This window comes from Aquarana catesbeiana, linkage group LG03, assembly GCF_042186555.1.
Source record: "Aquarana catesbeiana isolate 2022-GZ linkage group LG03, ASM4218655v1, whole genome shotgun sequence".
Taxonomy (NCBI): Eukaryota; Metazoa; Chordata; class Amphibia; order Anura; family Ranidae; genus Aquarana; species Aquarana catesbeiana.
This window is the reverse complement of record NC_133326.1, coordinates 113,050,500-113,077,804: the sequence shown is the minus strand read 5'-3', so window position 1 is coordinate 113,077,804 and position 27,305 is coordinate 113,050,500. Positions and strand designations below refer to the sequence as shown.

General features: G+C 43.9%; 1 protein-coding gene across 2 annotated transcripts in view; it reads right to left on the bottom strand.

Moving 5' to 3' along the window:
* Positions 1-27,305, bottom strand: part of CSK (C-terminal Src kinase) — a 229,378-nt gene that overhangs the window by 56,948 nt on the left and 145,125 nt on the right. The window contains exon 1 of one of the 2 annotated variants that reach the window (XM_073619013.1): positions 10,511-10,660. The exons of the other annotated variant lie outside the window; for it this stretch is intronic. Within the exon in view, the coding sequence (XP_073475114.1) occupies positions 10,511-10,557 (47 nt within the window). The 5' untranslated portion in view covers positions 10,558-10,660. Of the gene's footprint in view, positions 1-10,510; positions 10,661-27,305 lie in introns of those variants that run through there. 2 annotated transcript variants of the gene reach the window in all.

The window sequence follows — 27,305 nt, the reverse complement described above, 5'->3', positions numbered from 1 at the left end:
CCAAACCTCTTACATGCCACCTTTGCTCTTGTGTCACTCCACAGCGTGCAACAGCAACAATGGTGCCTTTTAAAACACCCCTTCCCGCCATGGAGGACATTGGAGGATGCCAACGCCGTGTTAAGCCTCACTCCCCCGGTCGTCTATGGCCCTTACTCTTTCCTTCAAAAAATAGCTTTTCCCGTGCGAGTGCGGGCTCCGATCCTATGGGATAACAGAGAGGGGGGAAGACGCCGAGTGGCGTGCCGTTTGAAGGCCCCCCCCAAGAGAATATGTAGTGACCTCTCTTCCACAGAACAAGGTTCTGGGAAAAATGAAGGCAGAACAATATCCTGGTTTAAATGAAAACCTGACATTACCTTCGGTAGGAATTTAGGACGAGGCCGCAATACAACCTTATCCTTATGAATAATCAAATATGGCTCTTTACAAAAGAGAGCAGCTAATTCTGATACTCTTCTTGCAGAAGATATAGCAACCAAGAAAATTATTTTCCTCGTCAAGAGGACTAAGGGAATATCTCGTATTGACTCAAAAGGCTGTTTTTGTAATGCCGACAGGACTAAATTTAAGTACCAAGGGTTCAGGGGTTACCTAACTGGAGGGGATTCATCAGTGTTACCCCCTGAATAAAGTTAAGAACCAGAGAGTGTGAAGCAAGTGGTCATTGAAAAAACACTGATAAGGCCGACACCTGGCCTTTGATAGTACTCAAGGCCAGTTTCATTTCTAATCCCATCTGTAGAAATTCAAGGATCCTACATATGACATACTTCCAGGAGGTGCCAACCCCTGGATTCACACCAGGAGACATATGCCTTCCAGACTCTATAGTATATGACTCTGGAGGCCGGCTTCCTAGCATTATCCAATATAGAAACTACTGAAGCCAACATTAAGAATGTGGGTCTCAATAGACAAACCGTTAAATTTAGCGTTTGTAAGGTAGGATGGAATACGGGACCTTGCGAGAGAAGGTCTGGCCACAGTGGTAGGGTCCAAGGGTTCCCTACCGCCATCTTTATGATCTCGGCAAACCAAGATCAAAGACCAAAAAGTACTGGATCCCAGGGTCCAGCTCTCTAAAAAGAGAAGCGTTACACAGGCAAGACCTCGTTCCTTCGGATACGAGGCCCGGGTACCATTCAATTCAGCCAAAAAGACACTTTGAATGGATCCGGCTGCATGGCTAGCCCCAGCAAGGATTGCTCCAGTGCAGCACAGCACATCTTTACTCGTGACCAACACCTTAGACACTGGCGAAAAAACTGAGGTACTCCCAGTAGTGGGAGGGGTTACATAGGGAGTGCACTTTTTGTCTCAGACATGCCAGTGTCCATCACCTGAAGGTGGCCTATAACCCACATAGTAACTACTATGGCTCTGTGTCCCATGATGTACGATAAGAAATATGAACTTATCCAGCTCAGGAGTAATTAAAGTTCACAGGTCAGGAGTACACAGCGCAGCGTCCACAGGTCAGGAGTACACAGCGCAGCGTCCACAGGTCAGGAGTACACAGCGCAGCGTCCACAGGTCAGGGCTACACAGCGCAGCGTCCACAGGTCAGGGCTACACAGCGCAGCGTCCACAGGTCAGGGCTACACAGCGCAGCGTCCACAGGTCAGGGCTACACAGCGCAGCGTCCACAGGTCAGGGCTACACAGCGCAGCGTCCACAGGTCAGGGCTACACAGCGCAGCGTCCACAGGTCAGGAGTACACAGCGCAGCGTCCACAGGTCAGGAGTACACAGCGCAGCGTCCACAGGTCAGGAGTACACAGCGCAGCGTCCACAGGTCAGGAGTACACAGCGCAGCGTCCACAGGTCAGGAGTACACAGCGCAGCGTCCACAGGTCAGGAGTACACAGCGCAGCGTCCACAGGTCAGGAGTACACAGCGCAGCGTCCACAGGTCAGGAGTACACAGCGCAGCGTCCACAGGTCAGGAGTACACAGCGCAGCGTCCACAGGTCAGGAGTACACAGCGCAGCCTCCACAGGTCAGGAGTACACAGCGCAGCCTCCACAGGTCAGGAGTACACAGCGCAGCCTCCACAGGTCAGGAGTACACAGCTCAGCCTCCACAGGTCAGGAGTACACAGCTCAGCCTCCACAGGTCAGGAGTACACAGCTCAGCCTCCACAGGTCAGGAGTACACAGCTCAGCCTCACAGGTCAGGAGTACACAACTCAGCCTCCACAGGTCAGGAGTACACAGCTCAGCCTCACAGGTCAGGAGTATACAGATCAGCATTACCGATCAGGAGTATACAGATCAGCATTACAGATAAGGATATATACAGGATATATGCATATACAGTGCAATACTGTTTGCCCTTGCCTAATGATCATTTCCCTACCTGCTTGTTCAGACATGCCGATTTCTGTCTCCTCCCCTCCCATATATCCTGAGTACCTGTGTAAAATGTAGAAAATGGACAGGACGGATGTGAGGAGAGGATCACAGGCGTCAGTGAGGCCGTGCTGCAGAGCTAGCAGCTTGTGTTCTTCTCCGCTCGGAAGTCGGGAAGGAGTTGTTTTGACAGCGGGGGTCGGCACTGCCGACACAAGATCTACCAGTCACCCTCTTGCGATTGACGGGTAGATCACGATCGACGGGTCGCCGACCCCCCCGCAATAGATAAATGAATGTTTGGTATTGAAAAGGTTTTCTTTTTTCACATATAAAATCCTCAGTGCAATAAGAAAATTGTTGCTTGCAGGGTGATGCCAGGCATTAGTAATTTAACCAGGATTTTCAAATGCTTTATCAAAACAAAATTAATTTAGTATTATTATTATATAGGCTGGCTATACACACTTCTCACTAAAAAAAACAAACAAAATCTTCTACAAACATATTATAGGCATTTCATAAAATAAAGTTTCAGTCACAGCCTACTGATTGGACAACCATTTAAGGATAAAAATAAACTTTGAATTAGGCTATGCTCAAGGGAACAGGAAGGGCTAAAGAGGAAGAGAAAAGCAGTAGAGCCGAGGGCATTAGAAGGCTAAATGTTTATGAAAATGGCAATAAATAGGAAAGACCCAAACAACTATAATGATGGTGCAATTTCCAGTTGACATTTCTGCTATACAGTGCTTCCGGAAAGTATTCACAGCACTTCACTTTTTCCAATTTTGTTATGTTACAGCCTTATTCCAAAATGGATAAAAATCATTCTTTTCATCAAATTGTACAAACAATACCCCATAATGACAATAAGAAAGAAGTTTGTTTGAAATATTTGCAAATGTATTTAAAAAAAAACTAAAAAAAACCCCCAAAAAAACCCTACATGTACACATACTGTAAGTATTCACAGCCTTTGCCCTGACACTCAAAATTGAGCTCAGGTGCATCCTGTTTCCACTGATCATCCTTAGGATTTTTCTATACCTTAATTGGAATCCATCTGTGGTAAATTCAGTTGATTGGACATGATTTGGAAAGCCACACACCTATCTAAGGTCCCACAATGCATGTCAGAGCACAAACCCAACCATGAAGTCCAAGGAATGGTCTGTAGACCTCCGAGACAGGATTGTATCCAGGCACAGATCTGGGGAAAGGTACAGAACAATTTCGGCAGCATTGAAGGTCCCAATGAGCACAGTGACCTCCATCATCTGTAAATTGAAGAAGTTTGGACTCACCAGGACTAACTACAGCCAGGCTGCCCAGCCAAACTGAGCGATCGGGGAACCCGATAGAAACACTGGAGCTCTGTTAGAGTGACACAGTGGAGGGAGGAGAACCTTCCAGAAAAACAAACATCTCTGCAGCACTCCACCAATCAGGCCCGTATGGTAGAGAGGCCAGACGGAAGCCACTCCTCAGTAAAAAGGCACATGACATCCCACCTCAAGTTTGCCAAAAGGCACCTGAAGGACTCTGAGACCATGAGAAACAAAATTCTCTGGTCTGATGAAACAAAGACTGAACTCTTTGGCCTGAATGACAAGCATCATTTCGGGAGGAAACCAGGCACCGCTCATCACCTGGCCAATACCATACATAGTGAAGCATGGTTGTGGCAGCATCATGCTGTGGGGATGTTTTTAGCGGCAGGAACTGGGAGACTATTCAGGATCGAGGGAAAGATGAATGCAGCAATGTGCAGAGCCATCCTTGATGAAAACCTGCTCCAGTGTGCTCTGGACCTTAGACTGTGGCGAAGGATCATCTTCCAAACAGGACAACGTCCCTAAGCACACAGAAAAGATAACAAAGTAGTGGCACAACTCTGTGAATGTCCTTAATCGCCCCAGCCAGACTTGAACCCGACTGAACATATCTGGAGCGGTCTGAAAATGGGCGTGCACCGACGCTCCCCATCCATCCTGATGGAGCTTGAGAGGTCCTGCAAAGAAGAATGGGAGAAACTGCTCAAAAATAGGTGTGGCAAGTTTGTAGCATCATACTCAGAAAGACTTGAGGTTGTGACTTCGTGTGAGGAACATATCAAATGTGTGACATCTGGAGTGAACACAGAAGAAACACACCACCACCAACAATAGGGAGGCTTACCAGATCACGTAGACCCAAGAGGGCATACGCCCAACTGGGTCAAATCAAGCTTGGGTGGTGGGTGATGGTAGATGTTCCGGAGGGGTGGTGAGGATGGAAATCCAAGAGCAAACCACGTGCTAGTAGGTCCCTCGAGATGATATTGGGAAGCGGATAGCAATATTATGTAGCAGGAAGGAAAAAGGCCACATAGTGTAATTCCATAAAACAAGTAACAAATTTATTAAAAAAGAGATACACTCACATGAAAATCTTTAAAATTAGCGCTGTAAAAGTATGGCGGCAGTGGGGTCCTACCCGATGCGTTTCGTCCTCTTAGACATCGTCTGGGGGGTCCCCCCACTGCAGCCAGCAAGATATATATAGGTAGAGTGATCATAATGATGGGAGGCCACTTGACATTATGTGCAATTGCTACTTCCGGTTTTCAGGCAAGATGGCCGCTCGGCGTGCAATCCACGCCTCACTATGAAGCCAAATGCCGAAACCGGAAGTGAAACCAACGGGGTTAATGAGATACCAAATAACACAGGAGCGCTGTACCAGACTGGATGGCTCTACCGAGAGCATGGGGCAACCAGGGGGCGCCACAGCCACGTCCACAAAGAGATTGCAGATCCAGATCACGACGTCCTCGCCCACGGCTGGTTCCGGAACTTCCAGATGACCCACGAAACCTAGACTGCTGGACTTTTCGTTTGATTTGTCTATCATGGAGAACTTCATTGTGTAATGCATCAGGTGGGCTACCTCTTAAACGACACCCCCCGATGTCAACTAAAAATTGTTAGTGTTCTAGCGGTAGTGGCCTGTATTCCAACATTATGGAAAAGTACGTGTTCCCCTACCATTTCACATCGGAAGACGAGAATCGCAGATATCCAATGTATGTAGGCTCTAACCATGACTTTAAAGGAGCAGAACGAAAAATACTCGTTATTTTACCATGACATGCATGATTTCAATGGGCTGCCCTACAGGTGGCAAAGTAGCTCATGGGACATTTTGGCATGATGCTGGTTATACGTTTTTTACTGTGCCTTTTGCTGCATTTGTCACTCTTTTTTCACGTGGCAAAATGTGTGTTTGCTTATACGTTTGGTGTACTCTTAATTGATGGCACTGAAGGAGCAACTAGTTCATTTTAGGTGTATAAAAGTAGCCATACACTATACAATCTGATTTCTCCTTTAAATTTATCAAAATTATATAATAGGAGGACACACCATCTATACAATCGGGCAGGCCCTTGCACTACATAGTTGATGACAGAGCTAAAGGAGATTGTACAATCAGATTGTATAATGTATGGTGATCTTTACAGAACCCAGGACACGCTTTTGTTTTCAATACTACAGCTCTGATCCACATAGGCTGATTGCTCAGCTCCTACACACACTGCCAAATGAACAATCTATGCAAGATAAAAGTAAGGTAAGGAAAACAAAAATTGATGCCTGTGCATTTAGTGAGAACGGTGATCACTGATTGATTGCATTGGAAAACCATGCACCTGATGAGGTGGGTGAGAGTGATCATCTGGAAGGGGAGAGCAGCTGCAGAGTGTGTGCTAATGAGGTCAGCTGGTAAACTCCTTCCTGTGTCTTAACATTTTTCACGTCCTAAGGTCTGTCCAGGAAGTAATGGAGACTTTTTTTTTTTTATAAAGCTAGCTGGACACTGAGGTAAGGGCTGTGTAGGATAAATAGAAAGCTTTTTCTTTGCGGCAAAAGAAGCACATTAATGGTATATTGGAACATGGGGAAGCTGAAAAAAAAAAAAAAAAAAAAGGTGAACTTAGCCTTTATCTTCCTGCTGAAGACTGCACACTAAACAAACATTCCACAGGCATGATTTCTGTCGGGTTTCTCAAAACAAACATATACATTTTTGCAATTAAAGTGGCGTTCCACCCATTTTTTTTCCCCTCCTTCCGTTGCTTGGCTGCCTAGACAACTCCTCCTCTTCCCCTAGGCGGTCCCTCCCTCTCTGCAATCGTCACAGGTCCCAGATTACCTGGCCACTAAGAGAGCTTGCGTCACAGCCGGGCGCTCACAGTAGTAATGATGGCGCCGCGGAGAGGAGCGAGTCTTAGGGTGCCCACATCACTGGACCGTGAGAAAGGGGAGTGTTTGTAGCTGCTGACTTAATAAATTGAAAAAGACTGGAACTCTGCTTTAAAGAAAAATGACTACCTGCATACAAAGACATCTGTCTACACGGAAAGTTATCAGAAACTTGCATTTTAGATATTTTCTCAAACAACCCGCATAAACAAAATGGCTTGGAATTTTCGCCAGCATGTAAAAGCTGACACAGTAAGACCAAGTAAAAGTAGTAACACTCCAGAACAGTTCCTCTATTGTTACAGCCCAAATTATATAAAGGGCTAACACCACTGGCAATTAGGCAGATTTACCAAAGTGACACTAAATATTTAAAAAAAATATCTATTCACATCCACTACTTAATGGACCTGTAATTATTTTTCATAAAATCATTGGGTGCGTTTTTCTGCCTCCTTGTAACATCCTCTGTGAGCTCCTGAACCTATACTTTTAAACACACTTCAGTTTGTTACGTTTTAACACTACACGTCCCATAGTTCATCTCAGAAATGTTTAAGAGAGGGTGGCGATGTTCCTACTTAAATAGCAACCATGAAAAACAAAACGCAGCCACCTTCTAACAGGAAGTTGGATCAGAGCAAAAAAAAAAAAAAAAAGAAGAAAAAAAAAAAAAAAAAAACAGGATCTGGAAGAGGTTCAGAGCAATAAAAGGTACTTTTTGATATAAAGCGGAGTTCCACCCAAAAGTGGAACTTCCACTCATTGTACTCCTTCCCCCCTCCGTTACATTTGGCACCTTTCGGGGGGGGGGGGGGGGGGGGGGGGGACGACGACGACACACACACAGAGGATACCTATCTTTCACAGGTATCCTGTCCCCACTTCCGGGAGCCTCAGCCGCGGGTATTTGCGTCATCGCTGCGGCTCCCTCCTCTCCCCCCCCCCCCCCTCCTTCACCGGCCGCTGGTAGGACAGAGGAGCGGAGCCTGGCCCATGCGCAGTTGGGGTTCCCGCGTGAAGCCATAAGGCTACACTGCCGGGTTCCCTTACTCGCAATGGAGGCGGCATGCACCCGACAGCTGATGGCAACATCAGCTGCAGTGACGACATCACTGGACCCAAGGACAGGTAAGCGTCCAATTATTAAGTTAGCAGCTGCAAAATGTGCAGCTGCTGGCTTTTAATTTTTGCAGCGGGGTGCCGCTGAGAATTGGTGCTGCCGAAGTGACCATGAGCTTTTAGCATAAGGAGGTATGCTTATAGCAGGACGATTACCAGGTCCACAGGGCGTATGGACCTGACCAGCTGGAAGCTGTTCTATAGGTCTGTAAGCATATCGCCTAAATTCCCCACTTTGAAATATGCTGGCAAACAGGTTCACCTACTAATATATTTGTCATTTTGTTTAGCTGTGATGACTGGGTTGGTTGAAATTTTTTTGGGAGGAGTTGCATTGTTCTGGGCTTACAGTGCCCCAAAAAGACTGTTTAACATTATGTGCGGATATAAAACTCCCTTCAAAGAAGAGGTGCATTTGGCAGCACAAGGAATGATGAATTAGTCTGCTTTCAAACAATAAAAACAATGAACAGTAATTGTTTCTACACCATTCACTAGACAATCATTTTTAGTGCATTTACAATAAAAAAAGAAAAGGCTTGAATTTCCCTATAAGACAATAAAGTCCACTGTAAATATTTGTACCACCTGTAGATTAAGCAGCACCACCAATATTTCTGAAGGGCACACATGAAGGAAACCATGTACCGATGCACAAAATTCAGACAGTCACATGGAAAATTTCTCGTGTGCGTTACAAAAGATTATGGGCTCGGTTGCATATCACAGATGCAATGAGTAACACTCATTGGTCAAATTTTGTTGTTTTAAGCCGAATATGCTGTTAAATGTTTGACTAATTGTTTAGGCTAAGATAATGATTGGACACATCACATAAATTATCACTGTTGCCAATCCCAGTCTCAATCGCACACTCCCAAATGTGAGTGTGATATAAAAATCCAGCCCCCGATGAATATGTATGCATTTGGTAAACATACTAATACCACGTGAAGGCTCGGTTCACACTGCTGCGACATGAGATCCAACTTGTGAGGCTGCAAATCACATGACAAGTCAAATGCAAGGTTTCCCTATTAGAGCCAACTGATGATACACAAGTCGCTCCAACTTCAGGAAAGGTTCCTACACTTCTTTGGTCCAACTTGGGTGCGATTTCAGGCCTTGTACAGGCTCCTAAATAGTATCGAAAGTCGGAAAGAAGTCGCAGCAGCGTAAACCGAGCCATAAACACGACAGAAAAAGCCTTGAAAGGACTGCTCATTTTAGGCATACTAGTATACAGCATGTGCATGCCAGCTGAAATAATTGGGAATGACCATAGACAAGGCAAGACTGCACTACTGCAGTAACAGACATTTTTGTCCTAAACATACTTGTGGTTTGCCAGAACATGTGTATTCTTGTATTGAATATGAATGCACGTATAAACAAGTGAAACTGCAGCAAAGATTACCAACTAGAGACAGACGTTTCACTGATTACAAATCTCCCATTATCACACCTCTGGCCCTTTTTGGTGCCTCACAAGTAAAAAGCAACCATACACTATACAATCTGATTGTACATTCTTGTTTAGCTCCACCATCAACGATGTAGTGCAATGTCTGCGTGATTTGATACAAATGCAATTAGTTGTTTAGATTTGTCCTGATATTACATAGGTTTGGTAAGGCTAAGGGCTTGCTCACACAATGTGCAGTAAGCTGGTTTTTCCACTCTGGATAAACGCAAGTCGCTGCTAGAGCACATGAAAAACAATTGTTTACTATGTTGTGTCCCCTTCACAACACTGATGTGATTTGTGGTGCAGTAACACATCCAACCGCACAGCAGTGCAAAACTATGCAATACCTTGAATAAAACTTTTAAAAAAGTAAGCAAGTCTAATGTCTATGGTTACTCTTAGCAGTAACAGCTGGAGAACAGGGATTTTCCTAAGACTCACACAAGGGGTTATATAGTTATCAGTCTAAAAAACGGTTAAGCCCCTTTCACGCTGACAGACCAATTGGGTCCACCTGTCAGTTTTTCAGGCGGCCCCGTTTGGACCATCCATTGCGCCCTATGGAGTGGCGGATATCAGCAGACATGTGCCTGCTGACACCCACCAACATCCGATCATGTCTGCTAAAAATTGACAGATGGGGATCTATTCCCCATCCATCTGGAGGAAATGTGGTTCGTTTACAATCGACAGCCCATAGAGGACAGCAGGTTGTGTCCGCTCTGCATCAGCTGAGCAGACACGGACCTGTCATCCACCCGCTGAGCAGGCGGATTCCACCAGTGTGAAATGGGCTTTACAGCACATTCAAAATACTTTACTGAAAGTCTATACAGGGACTGAGAAAAGCATAAATAAGCATAAAAGTATTTTCACATAAAAATTACTATTTTGAATCAACGAAAACAAAGTAAGTAAGCCAATTCTGTGAGTGATCTTTAAAAAGACAAGCAGCAAATGACTAACGCTGTGTACACATGAATCAAAATTTGCCCAGTTCAGCAGGTACTGGAGGAATTTCGATCTGTGCATTGCCCTAGCTGTTCCACGGAAGTCGATCAATAGTCCTGTCAAACAGGACTGCTAGAAAACCTTCATTTGATCAGTCACTGCAGTGCTGATCAGTGTATTCTGTGGAGGAGTCCCTGCCGTCAAAATACAGCAGGGATGCCTCTATCCACCTCACTTGCATGGATGCATCCATGGTCAAATCCATATATTCATGGTTGATTTTTTTTTTTTTTTTTGCAGCCACGATCTGAATGAAAACAACCTACACACAGCTTTACACACAACACTATACAAGTAATTGCATATTTACCTGTTTGCTGCAACCTTTGCAGTAATACGCACCGGCACTTTGGACATTGCAGCTACTGAATGCAGGTACGGCAGTTACACACACGCTTGAGAATGGCAAGTACAACTATTGTGCACAAGGAAGTACAAGTGGAAGCATTTTTGGAATGTGTATGCAAAAGGGCAAAGGACAAAAGATAAAGAAACAGGTAACTAACACAGGAAAAAAGGAACAGATCCAAATAGGTGTGACTGTACCAAAGACAAAAGATTGATAGGATGCTGCAGGAAAAAATTATAAAAAATAAAATGGTCAAGATAATATGTAAAAACCTGGATAAACATGACGTGCTCAATATTACAAATGTAAGTAACAAAATTAAAATGTATACAAAGTTTTAAGAAAATCTGATAGTGTGTATGGGGCTTTATGTTGTACAAGCAAAATCTGCAGAGAATAAGGAGATTTCTGAAGAGCAGACTTTTCCACTTGTCTAAGATAATTAAGGTATACGAAGGGAGTCACTAAAAATAAAGTCAAAACCTACAGAAATACAGTAAATCCGTTTTTCAATATTATTGCCATACAAAAACGTGGACTTCTACCAACCTCACATGATTTTAATTGTTAATTTATTTTAAACTGGATTGTATCGATCCCTTTTTTGGAGGAATGGATACTTTTTCCTATACAAAATTTATTTTATTGTAAATCTGTATGCTATGAGGAAGGCTTTTGCCAAAACATTTTAGCGTTTTGATGTTGCACTGCTGTCTGTGCTCAATAAAGATTTAAGAAGAAGCAATTGAGGTGCCAGCATTCTTTTTGCAATTTTGATGTATAGGACGCAATGGCCTGAGCACCGTTATTCAGCTCATCATCTTATAAACATGCGGTAGAGCTTGGGTGAGTCTTTGTCTACAAAAACGTGCACTTACTGCCTATGGACTCAATGTGAAAATATACCAAACAGTTTAAATCAGAATAAAAGTTTTTTTTTTTTTTTATTTCAAACACTCTGAAATTGTTAAAAAATGTTCATGCATCTTTCCAAATATATGATTTATTCATACCTTATATTACCCACATGCCATCTTGCACAGTCTGTTCCATTACCTCTCTGTATTATTTGTGGGAGGTGATGAAGGGGATGCTACTTAAAGTGAGAAGTGATGTAATCATTCACTGACAAAGTTTTGTGTAGGAACTACTTTTATCCTGTGTCAGGAAATGGGTATGTAGTAGGACAGTCCTATGCCCACTGTAATCCTCTCTCTTCACTGTACTTCTCAATACTTGTTCTACTGCAAATGTTAATCAAATGAGAAGGTACAGAGAACTAAGAGGAGTCACACTTATGTGCAGAAATGTGCTCTGCCTCTTATACGAATATTGGAGCATGAGGACACAACTAAAGCTGGCCAAACACACAGATTTCTTTTGTTCAACACCGATGGATGAATCTCCCCTGCCAGCTACAGTGCCTTGAAAAAGTATTCATACCCCTTGAAATTTTCCACATTTTGTCATGTTACAACCAAAAAACATAAAATGTATATTTTATTGGGATTTTTTTGCGATAGACCAACACAAAGTGGCACATAATTGTGAAGTGGAGGGAAAATGATAAATGGTTTTCAAAGTCTTTTATAAATAAATATCTGAAAAGCGTGGCGTGCATTTGTATTCAGCCCCCTTTACTCTGATACCCCTATCTAGAATCTAGTGGAACCAATTGCCTTCAGAAGTCACCCAATTAGTAAATAGAGTCCATATGTGTGTAATTTAATCTCAGTATAAACTCAACTGTTCTGTGAAGCCCTCAGAGGTTTGTTAGAGAACCTTACAGCATCATGAAGGCCAAGGAACACACCAGACAGGTCAGGGATAAAGCTGTGGAGAAGTTTAAAGCAGGTTTAGGATATAAAAAAAAAATCCCAAGCTTTGAAGATATCACGGAGCTTCAACATCCAAAAACAGAAAAAGAGTATGGCACAACTGCAAACCTACCAAGACATGGCTGTCCACCTAAACTGACAGGCTAGGCAAGGAGAGCATTCATTAGAGAAGCAGCCAAGAAGCCCATGGTAATTCTGGGAGGAGCTGCAAGGATCCACAGCTAGTGGAAGTGGAAGTATCTGTCCATAGGACACCTATTAGTCGCCCATTCCACAAATCTGGCCTCTATGGATGAGTGGCAAGAAGAAAGCCATTGTTACAAGAAAGCTATAAGAAGTCCCATTTGCAGTTTGCGAGAACCCGTGTAGGGCAAACATGTAAAACAAGATGCTCTGGTCAGATGAGACCACAATTTAACTTTCTGGCCTAAAAGCAAAACGCTATGTGTAGCGGAAAATTAACACTGATCACCACCGTGAAACATGGTGGTGGCAGCATCATGTTGTGGGAATGTTTTTCTTCAGCAGGGACAGGGAAGCTGGTCAGAGTACATGGAATAATGGATGGAGCCAAATACAGGGCAATCTTAGAAAAAACCTGTTAGAGTCTGCAAAAGACTTGACTGAGGTGGAGGTTCACCTTCCAGCAGGACAAAGACCCTAAACATACAGCCAGAGCTACAATGAAATGGTTTAGATCAAAGCATATTCATGTGTTAGAATGTCCCAGTCAAAGTCTAGACCTAAAGCCAATTGAGAATCTGTGGCAAGGCTTGAAAATTGTTGTTCACAGACACCCTCCATACAATCTGACAGAGCTTGAGCTATTTTGCAAAGAAGAATGGGCAAACATTTCACTGTGGATGTGCAAAGCTGGTAGAGACATCCCAAAAAGACTTGCAGCTGTAATTGCAGTGAAAGGTGGTTCTACAAAGTATTGACTCAGGGGTGCTGAATACACTTTTCAGATATTTGTAAAAAAGTTTAAAAACCATTCATCTTCCACTTCACAATTATGTGCCAGTTTGTATTGGTCTATAACAAACTCCCAATAAAATACATTTACGTTTTTAGTTGTAACATGACAAAATGTGGAAAATGTCAAGGGGTATGAATACTTTTTCAAGGCACTGTATTGTATTCCAATTACTGGAAGCCAAAGCTGTCAGAGTACCCGACAAGTGACTGAACCTTATAGGCTGCAGTCACTGTTTGGCTAATAATTTACTGCATGGCTCCTTCGATCGTCAGATCAGGGTTTGCCGAGCCGGGTAGTGCCAGCAGAGCCACTCACAGATCAAATTTCAGCTAATTCAGCAGGAAACAAAAATATCTATGTATGGTCAGCTTACAAGGTAGAATGAAGTCTTGACCTCTGAGCTGTGCAGCCAGCAGAGACCAACCCAAGAGGCCAAAAAGATCCCTGGATCCTGTTGCCTATTCTACACAGCAGCCGGAAAACCTATTGAGAAAGCCACAAAACATAGCTTCATAAGCATGCATTAACTTTCAACCTCAGTATCTGGAATGTAACCACTTGTTGCCCACCATACAAAATATGCAAGCAGTTATATAAAGACTATGGCAGCTGCAGCTGGCAATCTGCTGTTTAGTAAAAGTGATCCGAACAGCTCTCCTAATGACTTGTTTTCCCTCTTGTGATAGCATTAAAGTTAAATGATAAAAAAAAAAAAAAAAAATCAAAAAAAATTTTTTTTTTAATTAAAAACACACCCCCATCCACATGAAATTGCACTTTGAAGCTTCACAGCGATTCCCTACTGTGCATGGGTGAAGTGTGTTGCGTTTTGTGAATGGGGGGGGCGTAGACAAATAAGCCAAGCGTCCCCGTTTGAGTGAAGCTCTGCTTTTTTTAAGTGTTTATTGACTTTTCCATAAAAAAAAGGGTACATCAGAAATACAATGAGTGTTATAGAACTTCTGGCCCAACCTGGCCAACATAATATATCAGAATCAGAAACCCCAATTCCCAAACAGGGGAGGGGAGTCATATAGTGGGTTTTCAATACTGCTTTCTAGGGACTGCGTAGGACCCCTTGCTATGGTTTTAAAAAAGGAGGAAAAAACTTTCAAACTCAATTAACAACCAAATTTGTCTCTCATACTGACACACACACACACGCCTCGCTACCCCTCGCCAGCCACCCAAGGGCATTTTTTTAATTATTTTTTTTTTACTAGTAATGGCTACGTTCTGCGATTTTTATCGGGACTGCGACATTATGGCGGACACATCGAACACCTTTGACGCATTTTTGGGACCATTGGCATTTATACAGCGATCAGTGCTATAAAAATGCGCTGATTACTGTAAAAATGTCACTGGCAGGGAAGGGGTTAACATTAGGGGGCGATAAAGGGGTTAACCGTGTTCCCTGTGTGTGTTTCCAACTGTAGGGGGAGGGGACTGACCTAGAGGAAATGAGGCCTCCTCCCACCCCTCCTCAGACCAGGAATCAGAACCTCCCATTTCCGTTGATCCAGCTGGATGGGATTGACCCCAGCTGACTGAAAACATGAATAAACTGCCATAACCAGTTTATCAATATCTGGATAGGACAACAGCACCTCCAAAGGTGATACTGAGAGCTCCTGGGTCAAACGGCAAACTATGCCCAGATGGCATGACGCAACAAAAGATATTTCAAAAATAATTTATTAGTCACTCCATACCTGGCCTTCAACTCCTGAAAGGAAGCAAAAATGTTATGAACAAAAATGTGAGCGATATGGGTAACCCCTAGTCATGTCCACCACAGGGAGTATGGGTGGCCCAGGAGCTCTGAGAAATTGGGATTTTGCCACAGGGGAGAATTAGGAGACACCCCTCCCAAAGTTGTCAACGATCTAGTACCCTCATGCCAGGCAAGCCAGCTAACCTCTATCGGAGAGCAGCATTTAGGTATCGACCTGTGTAATGCATCCACAGCTGAGGTGCTAGAACCATAGAGTGCAGTCCGCAGAGTGGTGGAGGGAGATGAGGAGGCCTCCAGGAACAATTTATAGACGTAGGCAAGTTGTGATGCCAATTAATTGTGCCTTAGATTTGGACAAGCCAATCAGCCATCTGCTCTAGCAGCCTGGAGAAATGCTTTTGCAATATGTGGATGTGCCCCTGCCGGAGGAAGGTGGACAAAATCGAGTCAAATTTTTAAAAAAGTTTTTGTAACAAAAAAAAAAAAATCAGAGACGCACGAAAAACATAAAAATTTGGGTAGGTATGTAATTTTAAAAATGCTCACACAGCCGATCAGATTGAGAGGCAAGGAAGTCCAGGTGCGGAGCCTAGTCTTCGTGTGTTATAATTGGAGTTATGTTAAGGGATTCATAAGTAGGCAGATCTGCATCTAGACCCCTTTCACACGGGAGGCATTTTTAGGCACTTTAGCGCTAAAAATAGCGCCTGTAAAGCACCTGAAAAAAGCCTCAGCTGCAATCCCAGTGTGAAAGCCCGAGTGCCTTCACACTGGGGCGCTGCGCTGGCAGGACGTCAAAAAAAGTCCTGCAAGCAGCTTCTTTGCAGCGCTGTAGGAGCGGTGAATACACCACTCCTAAAGCACCCCTGCCAATTGAAAAAAACGGGCAGCGCTGGCGGACCACCAGCAAAGCGCCACTATGCTGGCAGTTTTAACCCTTTTTCAGCCGCTAGCGGGGGTTAAAATATCGGCGCTTTACCACCGACGCCCGGGTGCTGGCAGTGTGAAAGCGCCCTTATATGGATCCGAAAATACTTAAATGTGGGCTGAATGACCAGTTTGGAGAGAGTTAGATATGTGTAATCGAGGTTAGGGCCAATGGGAAACAAAACAGATTTTTCCCAACCGACCCGTAACCAAGAGACCTTCCCGAATTCCTCCAGGACCGCCATTAATGACACAAAGCACTGCTCCAAGCCACCTAGGTAAATTACAGCATCATTAGCATAGAGAGTTTTTTTCCGTTTGGTCACCATAACGTATGCCACCTATTGTCGCACTGCCAGAGCAAGAGGCTCTATGGCCAGTGCAAAGAGAAGCGGCGAGAGTGAGCAGTCCTGTCTCGTACTCCTCTGTAAAGGAAAACACATCAGATATATCCTTGTTGGTGCATACCCTGGCCCTAGGGTTAGTGTAGAGCAGGTGAACCCAATTGATGTAGTGAAGGCTAAAACCCATCTGATGCATGGTTTCCCAAAGGAAGGACCAATTAACGGTGTCAAAAGCCTTCAGCACATCCAAGGATAACACCAGTCTGCTTTTTTGGTCAGTGGCCACCCTATGAATATGTAAATAAAGACGCCGCATGTTATTGTATGTGCTCTTATCAGGCACGAACCCTGTTTGGTCCTGATGGACAAGGTGAAGAATAACCTTCTGTAGTCTCATAGATAGGAGTTTAGCCAGCATTTTAACATCACTATTTAATAGTGAGATTGGACGATAGGACCCACATAATAATTTGTCTTTGGTTGGGGGAGTACAACGATCAAAGCTTTGCAACAAAGAGGCGGGAAGCACCCCTTCCTCCAATGCAGCTTCAAACAGAAAATGTAGTTTTTTTGCAAGGTCTTCCACTTGCTTGTACCACTCTGCAGATAGACCATCTAACCTAGTCTTGTTTGGAGGGAGAATATATATGGCCTCTTATTTCTTACATCATTAGGGGCTTATATAAAATAAGTCTGTGGGAGTCCTCCAATTTGGGAAATTGGATGGATTCAAAGAAGCCTGCCAACTCAAGCTCAGCAGGGGGCGCCTGATCCGAGTATAGGTGTTCGTAAAAGGACCTAAAACGTCTGGTTAATGGTCGAAGGATCCAATGAGACTGATCCATCATGGAGTCTAATTTGTGACATAGGCCTATCAGTGTATGCTGTACAAGAAAGATATGCCAGCAATTTGCCATTCTTTCCACTGTGTTAATGTAACCTAGTTGACAAATATAGTAGTTTTTGAGTGGTATCCAGCCTACGGAGATCAAGGGCTTTATGTGCCCCCACCAATACCCCATGGGAATCAGGAGTGGGGAGTGCAGTATATTGGGCCCTAGCTGCTTCTAAGGAGGACTCCAAAGTACGCAGGGTAGCCTGGGTGGATTTCCTATGTTTGGCTATATTGGAGATGTAAGAGCCCCGCACAGTCGCCTTAAAGGCATCCCAAGTGGAGCCCATTGGGGAAGACCCCGTATTGTCCCTTCAGTAATGGGACATATTGTGGTGTATGGGGTCCTGCAGATTAGGAGTGTTATCCAGGGTGGACTGAGCTTCCACAGCCGAAATAAGGGCCTATGCCCCAATAGCAGCTCTACTGAAAGGGCAGAGTGATCCGATATCGTTCGCGCTATATAGGAGACCGCATGAATAGAGGAGGCTAGATCCGATGTCAGCAGGGCATAATCTAGCCTGTAAACAGCACGGTAGGTCTGGGACTGACACGAATACACCTGTCACCATAGGTCAACATACCCAAAGGAAGCTCACCACTGACCAAACAACTTAGATTCATAGTGAAGAGGCCTCAAGCACTCAAGACTTGGGTCAAGCACCAAGTTAAAGTCTCCGACAATGAGGGTTGCAATTTTTGGTAAAGTTGACAAGTGAACACTCAATTCTTTGAAGACCGCAGCCATAACAAGGGGGACATATTCCACCACTAGTAGTAAGGGCACCGCATATACTGTACAGAGGAGAAAAATCTATCGACCCTTTGGATCCGAAACAACCCTGTCACAGGAGAAGGTTAGTCCTTTACGTATTAAAATTGACACACCCCGGGCAAAGTTAGAATAGGTGGCATGATATCCGCACAGTACCCAATGCTTTTTGAGAGCAAGGACCTTGGACCCCATTAAATGTGTCTCCTGCAGACACAGGATATGCGATTTATGTACCTTGAGGAAATCAAACAACGAAGCCCTTTTAAACTTGGAATTTAACCCCCGCACATTCCAGGAGATGCACGAGACCTTAGACATGGTGGAGTAAGGAAAATTATATTGAACCTTAGAATATTAAGGGCTAGCAGCCCCTTGGACTGACCGTAGGCCCCCACATAGCTGCAATCACACCGGGAGGAGGAGGCAAGGCAAAAGAGAATCACACACAAACATACAACACACATAGCAGCAAACACTCGAGCAATTGGAAAGGAGAACAATTGAATTAAACACCGCTACCCGAGTTTGACCCCTACCGGGCTCCAAAAAACAAGGAGCGGGCCTAAACCCCAAAGTCAATGAATAAATGTTAGATCAGTCAGTGATCAAAATTGAAAGTAACCTTAGCAGTATAGTCTCCCACGTGGAGATCCATATTCTCTTGTCAGAGCAAATAATTTTGAGTACCTGTCCCTGCAATGATTCCAGACGCTGGAAGTGACAAAAGTAGGGGTAGGATTCACTACCAAAAGGAAAGCCCAGCTCAGGTGCCAGGTCAGACAAATGACCAGGTTCGCAGGGATTCAAACCAGGAGAGAGCATTCACTGGGGTTTGAAAGAAATGCACCTGACCTTGGTAAACGACCCACGATGTGGCAGGAAATAACATGGAGTATTGAATTCCTTTTCCCTGCAGCAGCTGCTTAACATTGGTATTTGGCCCTTGATGCACGAACAACAGGGGAGTAATCAGGGAAGAGGGACATCGTCGCGCTGTTGATCTTGAGGCTCCCTTTCAGGCGGGCAGCGCATAGGATGTCCTGGTAGTTGAGTAGACAGATAACCATGGTGCGGGAAGGGTTAACTTCAGGGAGCAGTCTGCCAGGAACTCTATGGGCTCTTTCCAGGACAAAGCTAGGGGACAGGCAGTCTTTCCCAAATTCCTGGGTAAACCAGCATTCCAGGAAGGATACCAGGTCAGACCCCTCGACCAGCTCAGGGAGGCCCACCAGTTGCAGATTATTTCTGTGCAGGTGGTTTTCCAAATCGTTCACCTTATTTCCAGTGATCTGATTTTGGTGCCACAGGTTTTAAGAGCAGGGATGACAGGGTGTACAGTGTCCTCCTGATCCCGGATCTTGTGCATGTCCTGGAGCATTATTGTTATGTCCAGTTTAAGCTTCTCCATCTTGCCCATAAGATCTGAATGGTTTACCTTGATAATTTTGAGAACATCCAGCAGAGTAGGCTCCGGGTCTTCTTCCATGCCATCCTCGCTGGTGGGAGGTCTGGAAAGCAGCGCCGGTGGAACGGGGGCCCCAAGGGAGGGTTGTGGAGAGGGGTCTGGCTCCTCTCCAAACAATTCTGGCGTGGATGCAAGGGATGCTTGTGGAGCAGTACAGCGGCGGCCATCTTGTCCGGAGCGTGTGGTGATATTCATTTTGGCCGGGGGGCGCTTCTTGCATTTTCCCATCCACTAAATGCACAGAAAGGAGCACGGGCCTTCGCTAAGCAGGCAGGTAGGAAATCAGCCAAGATACAGAGGCAGGTACACAGGACTGCACAGGATTATGGAGAAGTGATAACGGAGCTGCTAAGAAAGACATCCGCTCACATGGTGCGTTAGGCCACACCCCTGTGGAGCTCTGCTTAAATACGACATTATCATTTCGATTTTATCAAAAATTGGGTGTTATATTGTGTTTACTAAAATTAATTTTAGTGTATTTTTTCTGGAAAATTTGTGTTCGATAAAGGACAACACAATTACAGTATTGTGTGACATATAAAACTGCAATAGCCACTATTTTAGTCCCCAGGGACTCTGTCAGAAAACATATCAAGTTTGGGGGTTCTAAGTAATTTCAGCAAAAAAAAAAATAAAATTGATTTTAACTGTGAAAATTAAAAGAAATTGCCTCAGGCAGTTAGTGCTTAAAGAAAAGGGGGGGGGGGGGGGGGGACGACGACTTTGTTCAGGCTAAAAAATACGTACAAGTATTTTACAACAGTGTTTTTTGACAACTCAAAAATAAAAAGGTTATTGGGTGGAAAGAAGCAAAGCACTTTTTGGCACATGTTTATAAAGAAGTGAATGTGACAGTTATACATTCGCTGCAAATGAATTTTTCATTGTAATTTAAAACATATACTGTACACAAGGAAGATTCTCCTGCAGCGGATAGTTAGTACAAGTGAAATTAACTGCTTTATAAATATACCCTTTTTTTTTAATTGTATAGTGGCAACTGAGCATCAAGACCTGCAGGCCTACAGCGCAGTGGAGACCGCTCCCCTAAACCATGCACCCGGGCCACTAATTTACATGCAGGATGCCGGACGCATGGATTTCAATGGGGTTTTTTTTTTTTTTAAAGCACATGATTCGAGTCTGAGGCTCTAATTGGCTTAAAAAAGGTTGGGCTTGGGGCACAGTGCACCGCACCCTGAGCCCACCCAGTCGTGTGACAGGAAGACCCAGAATATCTTCCTGCTTCTCCTCCCGGCAAATCAGGAAGCGGGTCCTGAGACCAGATTCGCCAGGAAGTCCACTGATCGCCACTGTCCATCTCCTGCGGTTTGTGTCGTTCGAATAGAGCTTTAATTTGCTTTACATTCTTGTTAGCCGTCATCTGTGCAACACAGCCTATAGTTTCAACAAAACAAAATAGTTGCATCAAGTATGCAATGAGCTGGCTACCAAGCTGTTTTGGATATTGGAGAATAACTAAGTTGAATTGCAAAAAAAAAACCCTACCTATTATGCCTACTGCAGCTGCTGACTTTTAATATATGGACACTTACCTGTCTAGGGAGCCCGCGGTGTCGGCAGCCGAAGCCGATCCGTCCTTTGGCTCTCGGCTGCTGGCTCCGCCATCCTCGGTAAGGGAATAAGGAAGTGAAGCCGTGCGGCTTCACTTCCTGGTTCCCTACTGCACATGCGCGAGTCGCGCTGCGCGTCCTCTCAGGTCCCTGCTGTATTCTGCGTCTCACAGAATACAGCGGTGTAGGAGGACAGAGTAGGCGGCGGAAGTGGCGTAGGTCACCGCAATCACCGCGGTGATCTATGCCAGGAAGTGGGAGCAAATACCTGTATTAGACAGGTATCTGCTCCCTCCTCCCCCCTGAAAGGTGCCAAATGTGGGGGGGAGAATCCAAAAAGTGGAAGTTCCATTTTTGGGTGGAACTCCACTTTAACGCTACCCAGGAATGCACAGGAAATCTAGGCACACAAGGTTTGACAGACAGCCTTTATCGCCCACTACCAACTTTTAATTGCATTATCTATGAAGACTGATCATACACACATCATAAATACTATAATACATGCAAATGTCAGGACAGGAAAAAGAAGATTTAGAACTTCCCTAGAATAAAAATAACTTGATGTCATTGATATGGTTGGTCTCCCTGCCTTCAAGTGAAAAAGTTCTTCCTAATTTTGAAATCATGTGTATTGTTATCTTTAGATTTGTTATCTGTGTATATTTTGTGTATTCTCCTTAAGGTAGGTGATGCAGTCCAAAAAAATGAGACGTAGGCCCAGTCACCAAAATATAAATCACTCACTAGAAAGATGCCATGACAGGTGCAAGTTAAAATCTTGACAAACCAGAGGTCCCAAGGTTTAGCTGTAGCCTGACACAGAGGAGAACACAGTTATTATTGCTAGCGCCTATAGCTGCTGGCAATAGTCGCATGCCAAAACTCCGTCATGCTGGTTGCACCCAAGTCGATCAATGGAAAAAAAAAAAAAAAAGATTTCTCCCCACCCACTATTCAAAAGCTGGCCATAGATAGGCTTTATCATAGTGAGTAGGGAGAAAATCTGCCTGTTTGCAGAAGAAGCAGGAAGGTTGGCCATGTAACCTTTTTTGCCCTCAAGGCATACTCAAGCATCACATTGGACCATTAATGGTCAGCTTACATTTGGTGATGCTTAACCCCTTTGAGCCGGACCCTCCCAGCCCTTTCAGGGGTTAAGGATGCCGGGAGGCGGGGTTTATGATCATGTGACTCCCACGATTGGCTGTCATAGCAGTCACAAGGTCAGAAAGCTCCCGATCGCAAGCAGCGATCGAGAGCTTTCCGTTAGCCGCCAGTAACTGTGCCAGGAGCACACTCTCGGCACAGCCGTATACCACCAATTCATGCAAATATATGTAGCCGCTCGGCGCCAAGGCCCACCTGCCTGAGAGGTCACATATTTGCGTGCAGCCGGTGCCAACCAGTTAAAATATGCTAACACTACAAAATGCTTTATTAGACTGCATTTTAAATACATAGACAAATATTTGGCCCAGTTGATACAGTACATGCAGGCCTGCCTTAATACCATTTCTTTTTATGAATTAAAAAGAAGGTGATTGAGTACCCTTTAAAGAAATTTATTCTGACAGCACTATATACAGTATCTCACAAAAGTGAGTACACCCCTCACATTTTTGTAAATATTTTATTATATCTTTTCATGTGACAACACTGAAGAAATGACACTTTGCTACAATGTAAAGTAGTGAGTGTACAGCTTGTATAACAGTGTAAATTTGCTGTCCTCTCAAAATAACTCAACACACAGCCATTAATGTCTAAACCGCTGGCAACAGAAGTGAGTACACCCCTAAGTGAAAATGTCCAAATTGGGCCCAATCAGCCATTTTCCCTCCACGGTGTCATGTGACTCTTTAGTGTTACAAGGTCTCAGGTGTGAATGAGGAGCAGGTGTGTTAAATTTGGTGTTATCACTCTCACTCTCTCATACTGATCACTGGAAGTTCAACATGACACCTCATGGCAAAGAACTCTCTGAGGATCTGAAAAAAAGAATTGTTGCTCTACATAAAGATGGCCTAGGCCAGTGATGGCGAACCATGGCACCCCAGATGTTTTGGAACTACATTTCTCATGATGCTCAACTACACTGCAGAGTGCATGAGCATCAATGGAAATGTAGTTCCAAAACATCTGGGGTGCCAAGGTTCGCCATCACTGGCCTAGGCTATAAGAAGATTGCCAAGACTCTGAAACTGAGCTGCAGGACAGTGGCCAAAATCATACAGCGGTTTAACAGTACAGGTTTCACTTAGAACAGACCTCGGCATGGTCGATCAAAGAAGTTGAGTGTACATGCTCAGCGTTATATTCAGGGGGTGTCTTTGGGAAATAGATGTATGACTGCAGAGGTTGAAGGGGTGGGGGATCAGCCTGTCAATGCTCAGACCATACGCTGCACACTGCATCAATTTGGTCTGCATGGCTGTTGTCCCAGAAGGAAGCCTCTTCTAAAGATGATGCACAAGAAAGCCTGCAGACAGTTTGCTGAAGACAAGCAGACTAAGGACATGGATTACTGGAACCATGTCCTGTGGTCTGAGGAGACCAGGATAAACTTATTCAGTTCAGATGGTGTCAACCATGTGTGGTGGCAACCAGGTGAGGAGTACAAAGACAAGCGTGTCTTGCCTACAGCCAAGCATGGTAGGGGAGTGTCTGGGGCTGCACGAGTGCTGCTGGCACTGGGGAGCTACAGTTCATTGAGGGAACCATGAGTGCCAACATGTACTGTGATATACCAAAGCAGAGCATGATCCCCCTCCCTTTGGACTGGGCCGCAGGGCAGTATTCCAACATAACGACCCCAAACACACCTCCAAGACGACCACTGCCTTGCTAAAGAAGCTGAGGGTAAAGGTGATGGACTGGCCAAGCATGTCTCCAGACCTAAACCCTAGTGAGCATCTGTGGGGCATCCTCAAAACGGAAAGTGGAGGAGCGCAAGGTATCTAATATCCACCAGCTCTACGATGTCGTCATGGAGGAGTGGAAGAGAACTCCAGTGGCAAACTGTAAAGCTCTGGTGAACTCTATGCCCAGGCAGTGCTGGAAAATAATGGTGGCCACACAAAATATTGACACTTCGGGCCCAATTCAGACATTTAGACTTAGGGGTGTACTCACTTTTGTTGCTAGCAGTTTAGACATTAATGGCTGTGTGTTGAGTTATTTGGAGTGGACAGCAAATTTACACTATTATACAAGCTGTACACTCCTACTTTACATTGTAGCAAAGTGTCATTTCTTCAGTGTTGTCACATGAAAAGAGCTAATAAAATATTTACAAAAACGTGAGGGGTGTATTCACTTTTGTGAGATAGTGTGAGAGTGTGCGTGTATGTATATATATATATATATATATATATATATATATATATATATATATATATATATAGTTTTATTTTTTTTAATTAAACAAAGGCCACCATGTATTCTACAGTACATGCCACTTACTAATGGCCATACATCTGTAAATGCAGGAGAATGCTAAAAACTGAATTCCAACCAAAAAGCTAAATACGGAGAAAAAATACATAGCAGGGAACGGCCTTGCCTTCCAAAGGATTTCTATATCTATATAAATCAGTCCCTAGATTTTCACTGTCATGCCACACACAGCAAAAGAGTAAAGAAGAGTTAAAACACCTGTTAGGTTTTTTTTGCCATCTGTGTTCCTTTGGGAAGGCTTCCCTTCATATCCAGTCCAATAGCCAAAACAGGATATGAGAGAAAATCCAAAGTGCAAACTGGGGCGTGCCAAAGGAATAATGTATTCTTGGGCACTGCCAACACCCACTGCAGCTCCTGATTGATGCACAACGTGCCCCCGCAGCTATGCTATGGGTGTACAAACAGAAAGTGAAGCTAATCAGTTCAGTGCTGTGCATGGCAAAAGCTTTTAAAACATACAAATTAAAATACTCATGAAGGGATTTTGAAGGCAACCTAGTACCAAAATTGAATTAAAAGATCAATAATTATTTTGTACAATAAAAATGATACCAGGTATATAAATGGACCACCTCCATATTACAGTTTCATGACACATTTAAAATACTTAAGAAACTTCTACAGTAAGAAAAACACATAAAAGTTGTACCATTATGTTATATATAGGATCTGTACCACATAATGTTATAACTTCTGTGTGTTTTAGATACTGGAGTAATTTCTTTCGCCAGTATCAAAAACACATAGAAGTTATAACATTAGGTTTTATAAACATTATGCGTTTTAAATGTGTAATGAAATTGTATATGGAGATGGTCCATTTATATACCTGGAATCATTTTAATTGTAAAAAATAAATATTGATGTTTTAATCCAATTTTGGTATTCGGTTTCCTTCAAAATCCCATTATCAGCATTTTCATTTTTCTGTTATAAGACAAGGAAATGGTGACAACCACACCCAGAGCCACACAAACGAATTTTGTAGCCTTTTAAAACAGACAAATGCCAGACATGGTATATTTTTATATAGGTCAGAGGTGGGGCGGTGTCATCATACTCTCCACCTTCTCCATTCATTCAGAAAATACAAAGCTTTCATTCTATTGCCTGCATCAAAAAGATCTGTGTAAATACCTACCTTTAATCCTGTTTGATCTGGTCACATGATCCAGCAGCTGTGGCATCCCAGTGTATAGGAAGCGTTCAACAGCGGCTTTCTGAAGCTGTATCACCACCAACCGGCTGCCACTGCTCATCTGTTCTCGGCGTTCCCCTCTCTCCCCTGCAGCAGCTGCTCTCTGACACATGAGAACAGGAGTTGCAGGATCACGTAGCAGGACCAGACAGGAAAACACTGATATTTTATACAAGCTATGCAGCGTAGGTAAGGAGGGGGGTGACAGCATTTTTAGGAACTATTGTAGTTAGCCTGGGCTTTCGCTATAGGGGTGAACTCACACTTGGGCCGGTTAAACTGAACTGCACCTGAGTTTGTTTGTCCCCACTCACCCACTACTAAGAAACTGTTCATGGCACACTCCCCTGCTAACCAGACCAGTGATCCCTGTTTTACTAAATAGCCCTCTATGAGGAGAGCTGTGCTCCGGCATGGTTTGGACTAACACTGTAGCAAATTGTACCTGTCCTGGACGCGGTCTGGATCACTCGCACTACACAAACTGGCTCAAAGGGCTGAACAATGCTCAGGACCAGTTCAGAGTGCTAGTGAGAATGCACCCTAAGTGTTGGGTAAAGCTTAAGGGTTAAGGTTAATATAGGTATTCAGAGAACATTTTCACTGTTTCAGTCCTAGAGCTATAAAATTCACTTTAACCTTATCTTGCTTGAATAACTACTACAGAAGCGATAGTCTACACAGCTGTGAAAAAAATAGATATGCAATAAGAAAATGATGTGAAACTTGTGACATGTTTTAGCAACTTAAATTTTTTCTGTTCCCTTTAACGCCTCAGAACCTCAATGGAAAGGACACCTGCCTCTTCGGCAAATAATCCCCTAATGCCGTCAAAACACGAATACATAAACAAGACCTAAATTGCCACCATACATACAGAATTAATAACGGAGGGGGAAAAAAGCATTGTAAACTTTACATACTTTCATCCAATAAATTGGCAGAAGTAATTTAATTCAGTGCGGACGTTGTATGAAGAAAAAAAAAAGCCTGCTTTCCTCGCATTACAGTGAAGGCTTGGTTTAGGTCATATGGTCATCTGTTAAAGTGGTTGTAAACACTTACACTCAGTGAAGTGACTGGCCTCCGATGATACACAGAAATGACACAAATCCTCCTACATAAGTTATACCTGTTTACCTGCAGTCTTCTCTTAACCTCCATTCAAAGTGCAGAATTTATAAAGCTTGCCTGAGTTGTCAGGAAAAAAACGGGGCGGAGAGACAACCCCTCCCATTTACACACAGAAACAGAGCAGAGGCTGTCAATCAGCTGGAACTCTTTTCCCTGTCCTTTTTTCTCTAGATGTCAGGAACACCTGTCAGAAGTGATTAATGCGGATAGCAGAGGAAAGAGGCAGCAGACAGAAATTACACTTAGTGCTCTGGATTGAGACAAGTACACACTATAGAGAGATTTGCTTTGTTCATATTTCATGTCTAAAGTTTACAACCACTTTAACTTTCACCATACTATATACGACGTTCTGCACAGTAGTCACTGAACTCTGTGTGATAACACCCAAAACTTGTTTCAGGCAAATCAAGTCAAACGAAAACTT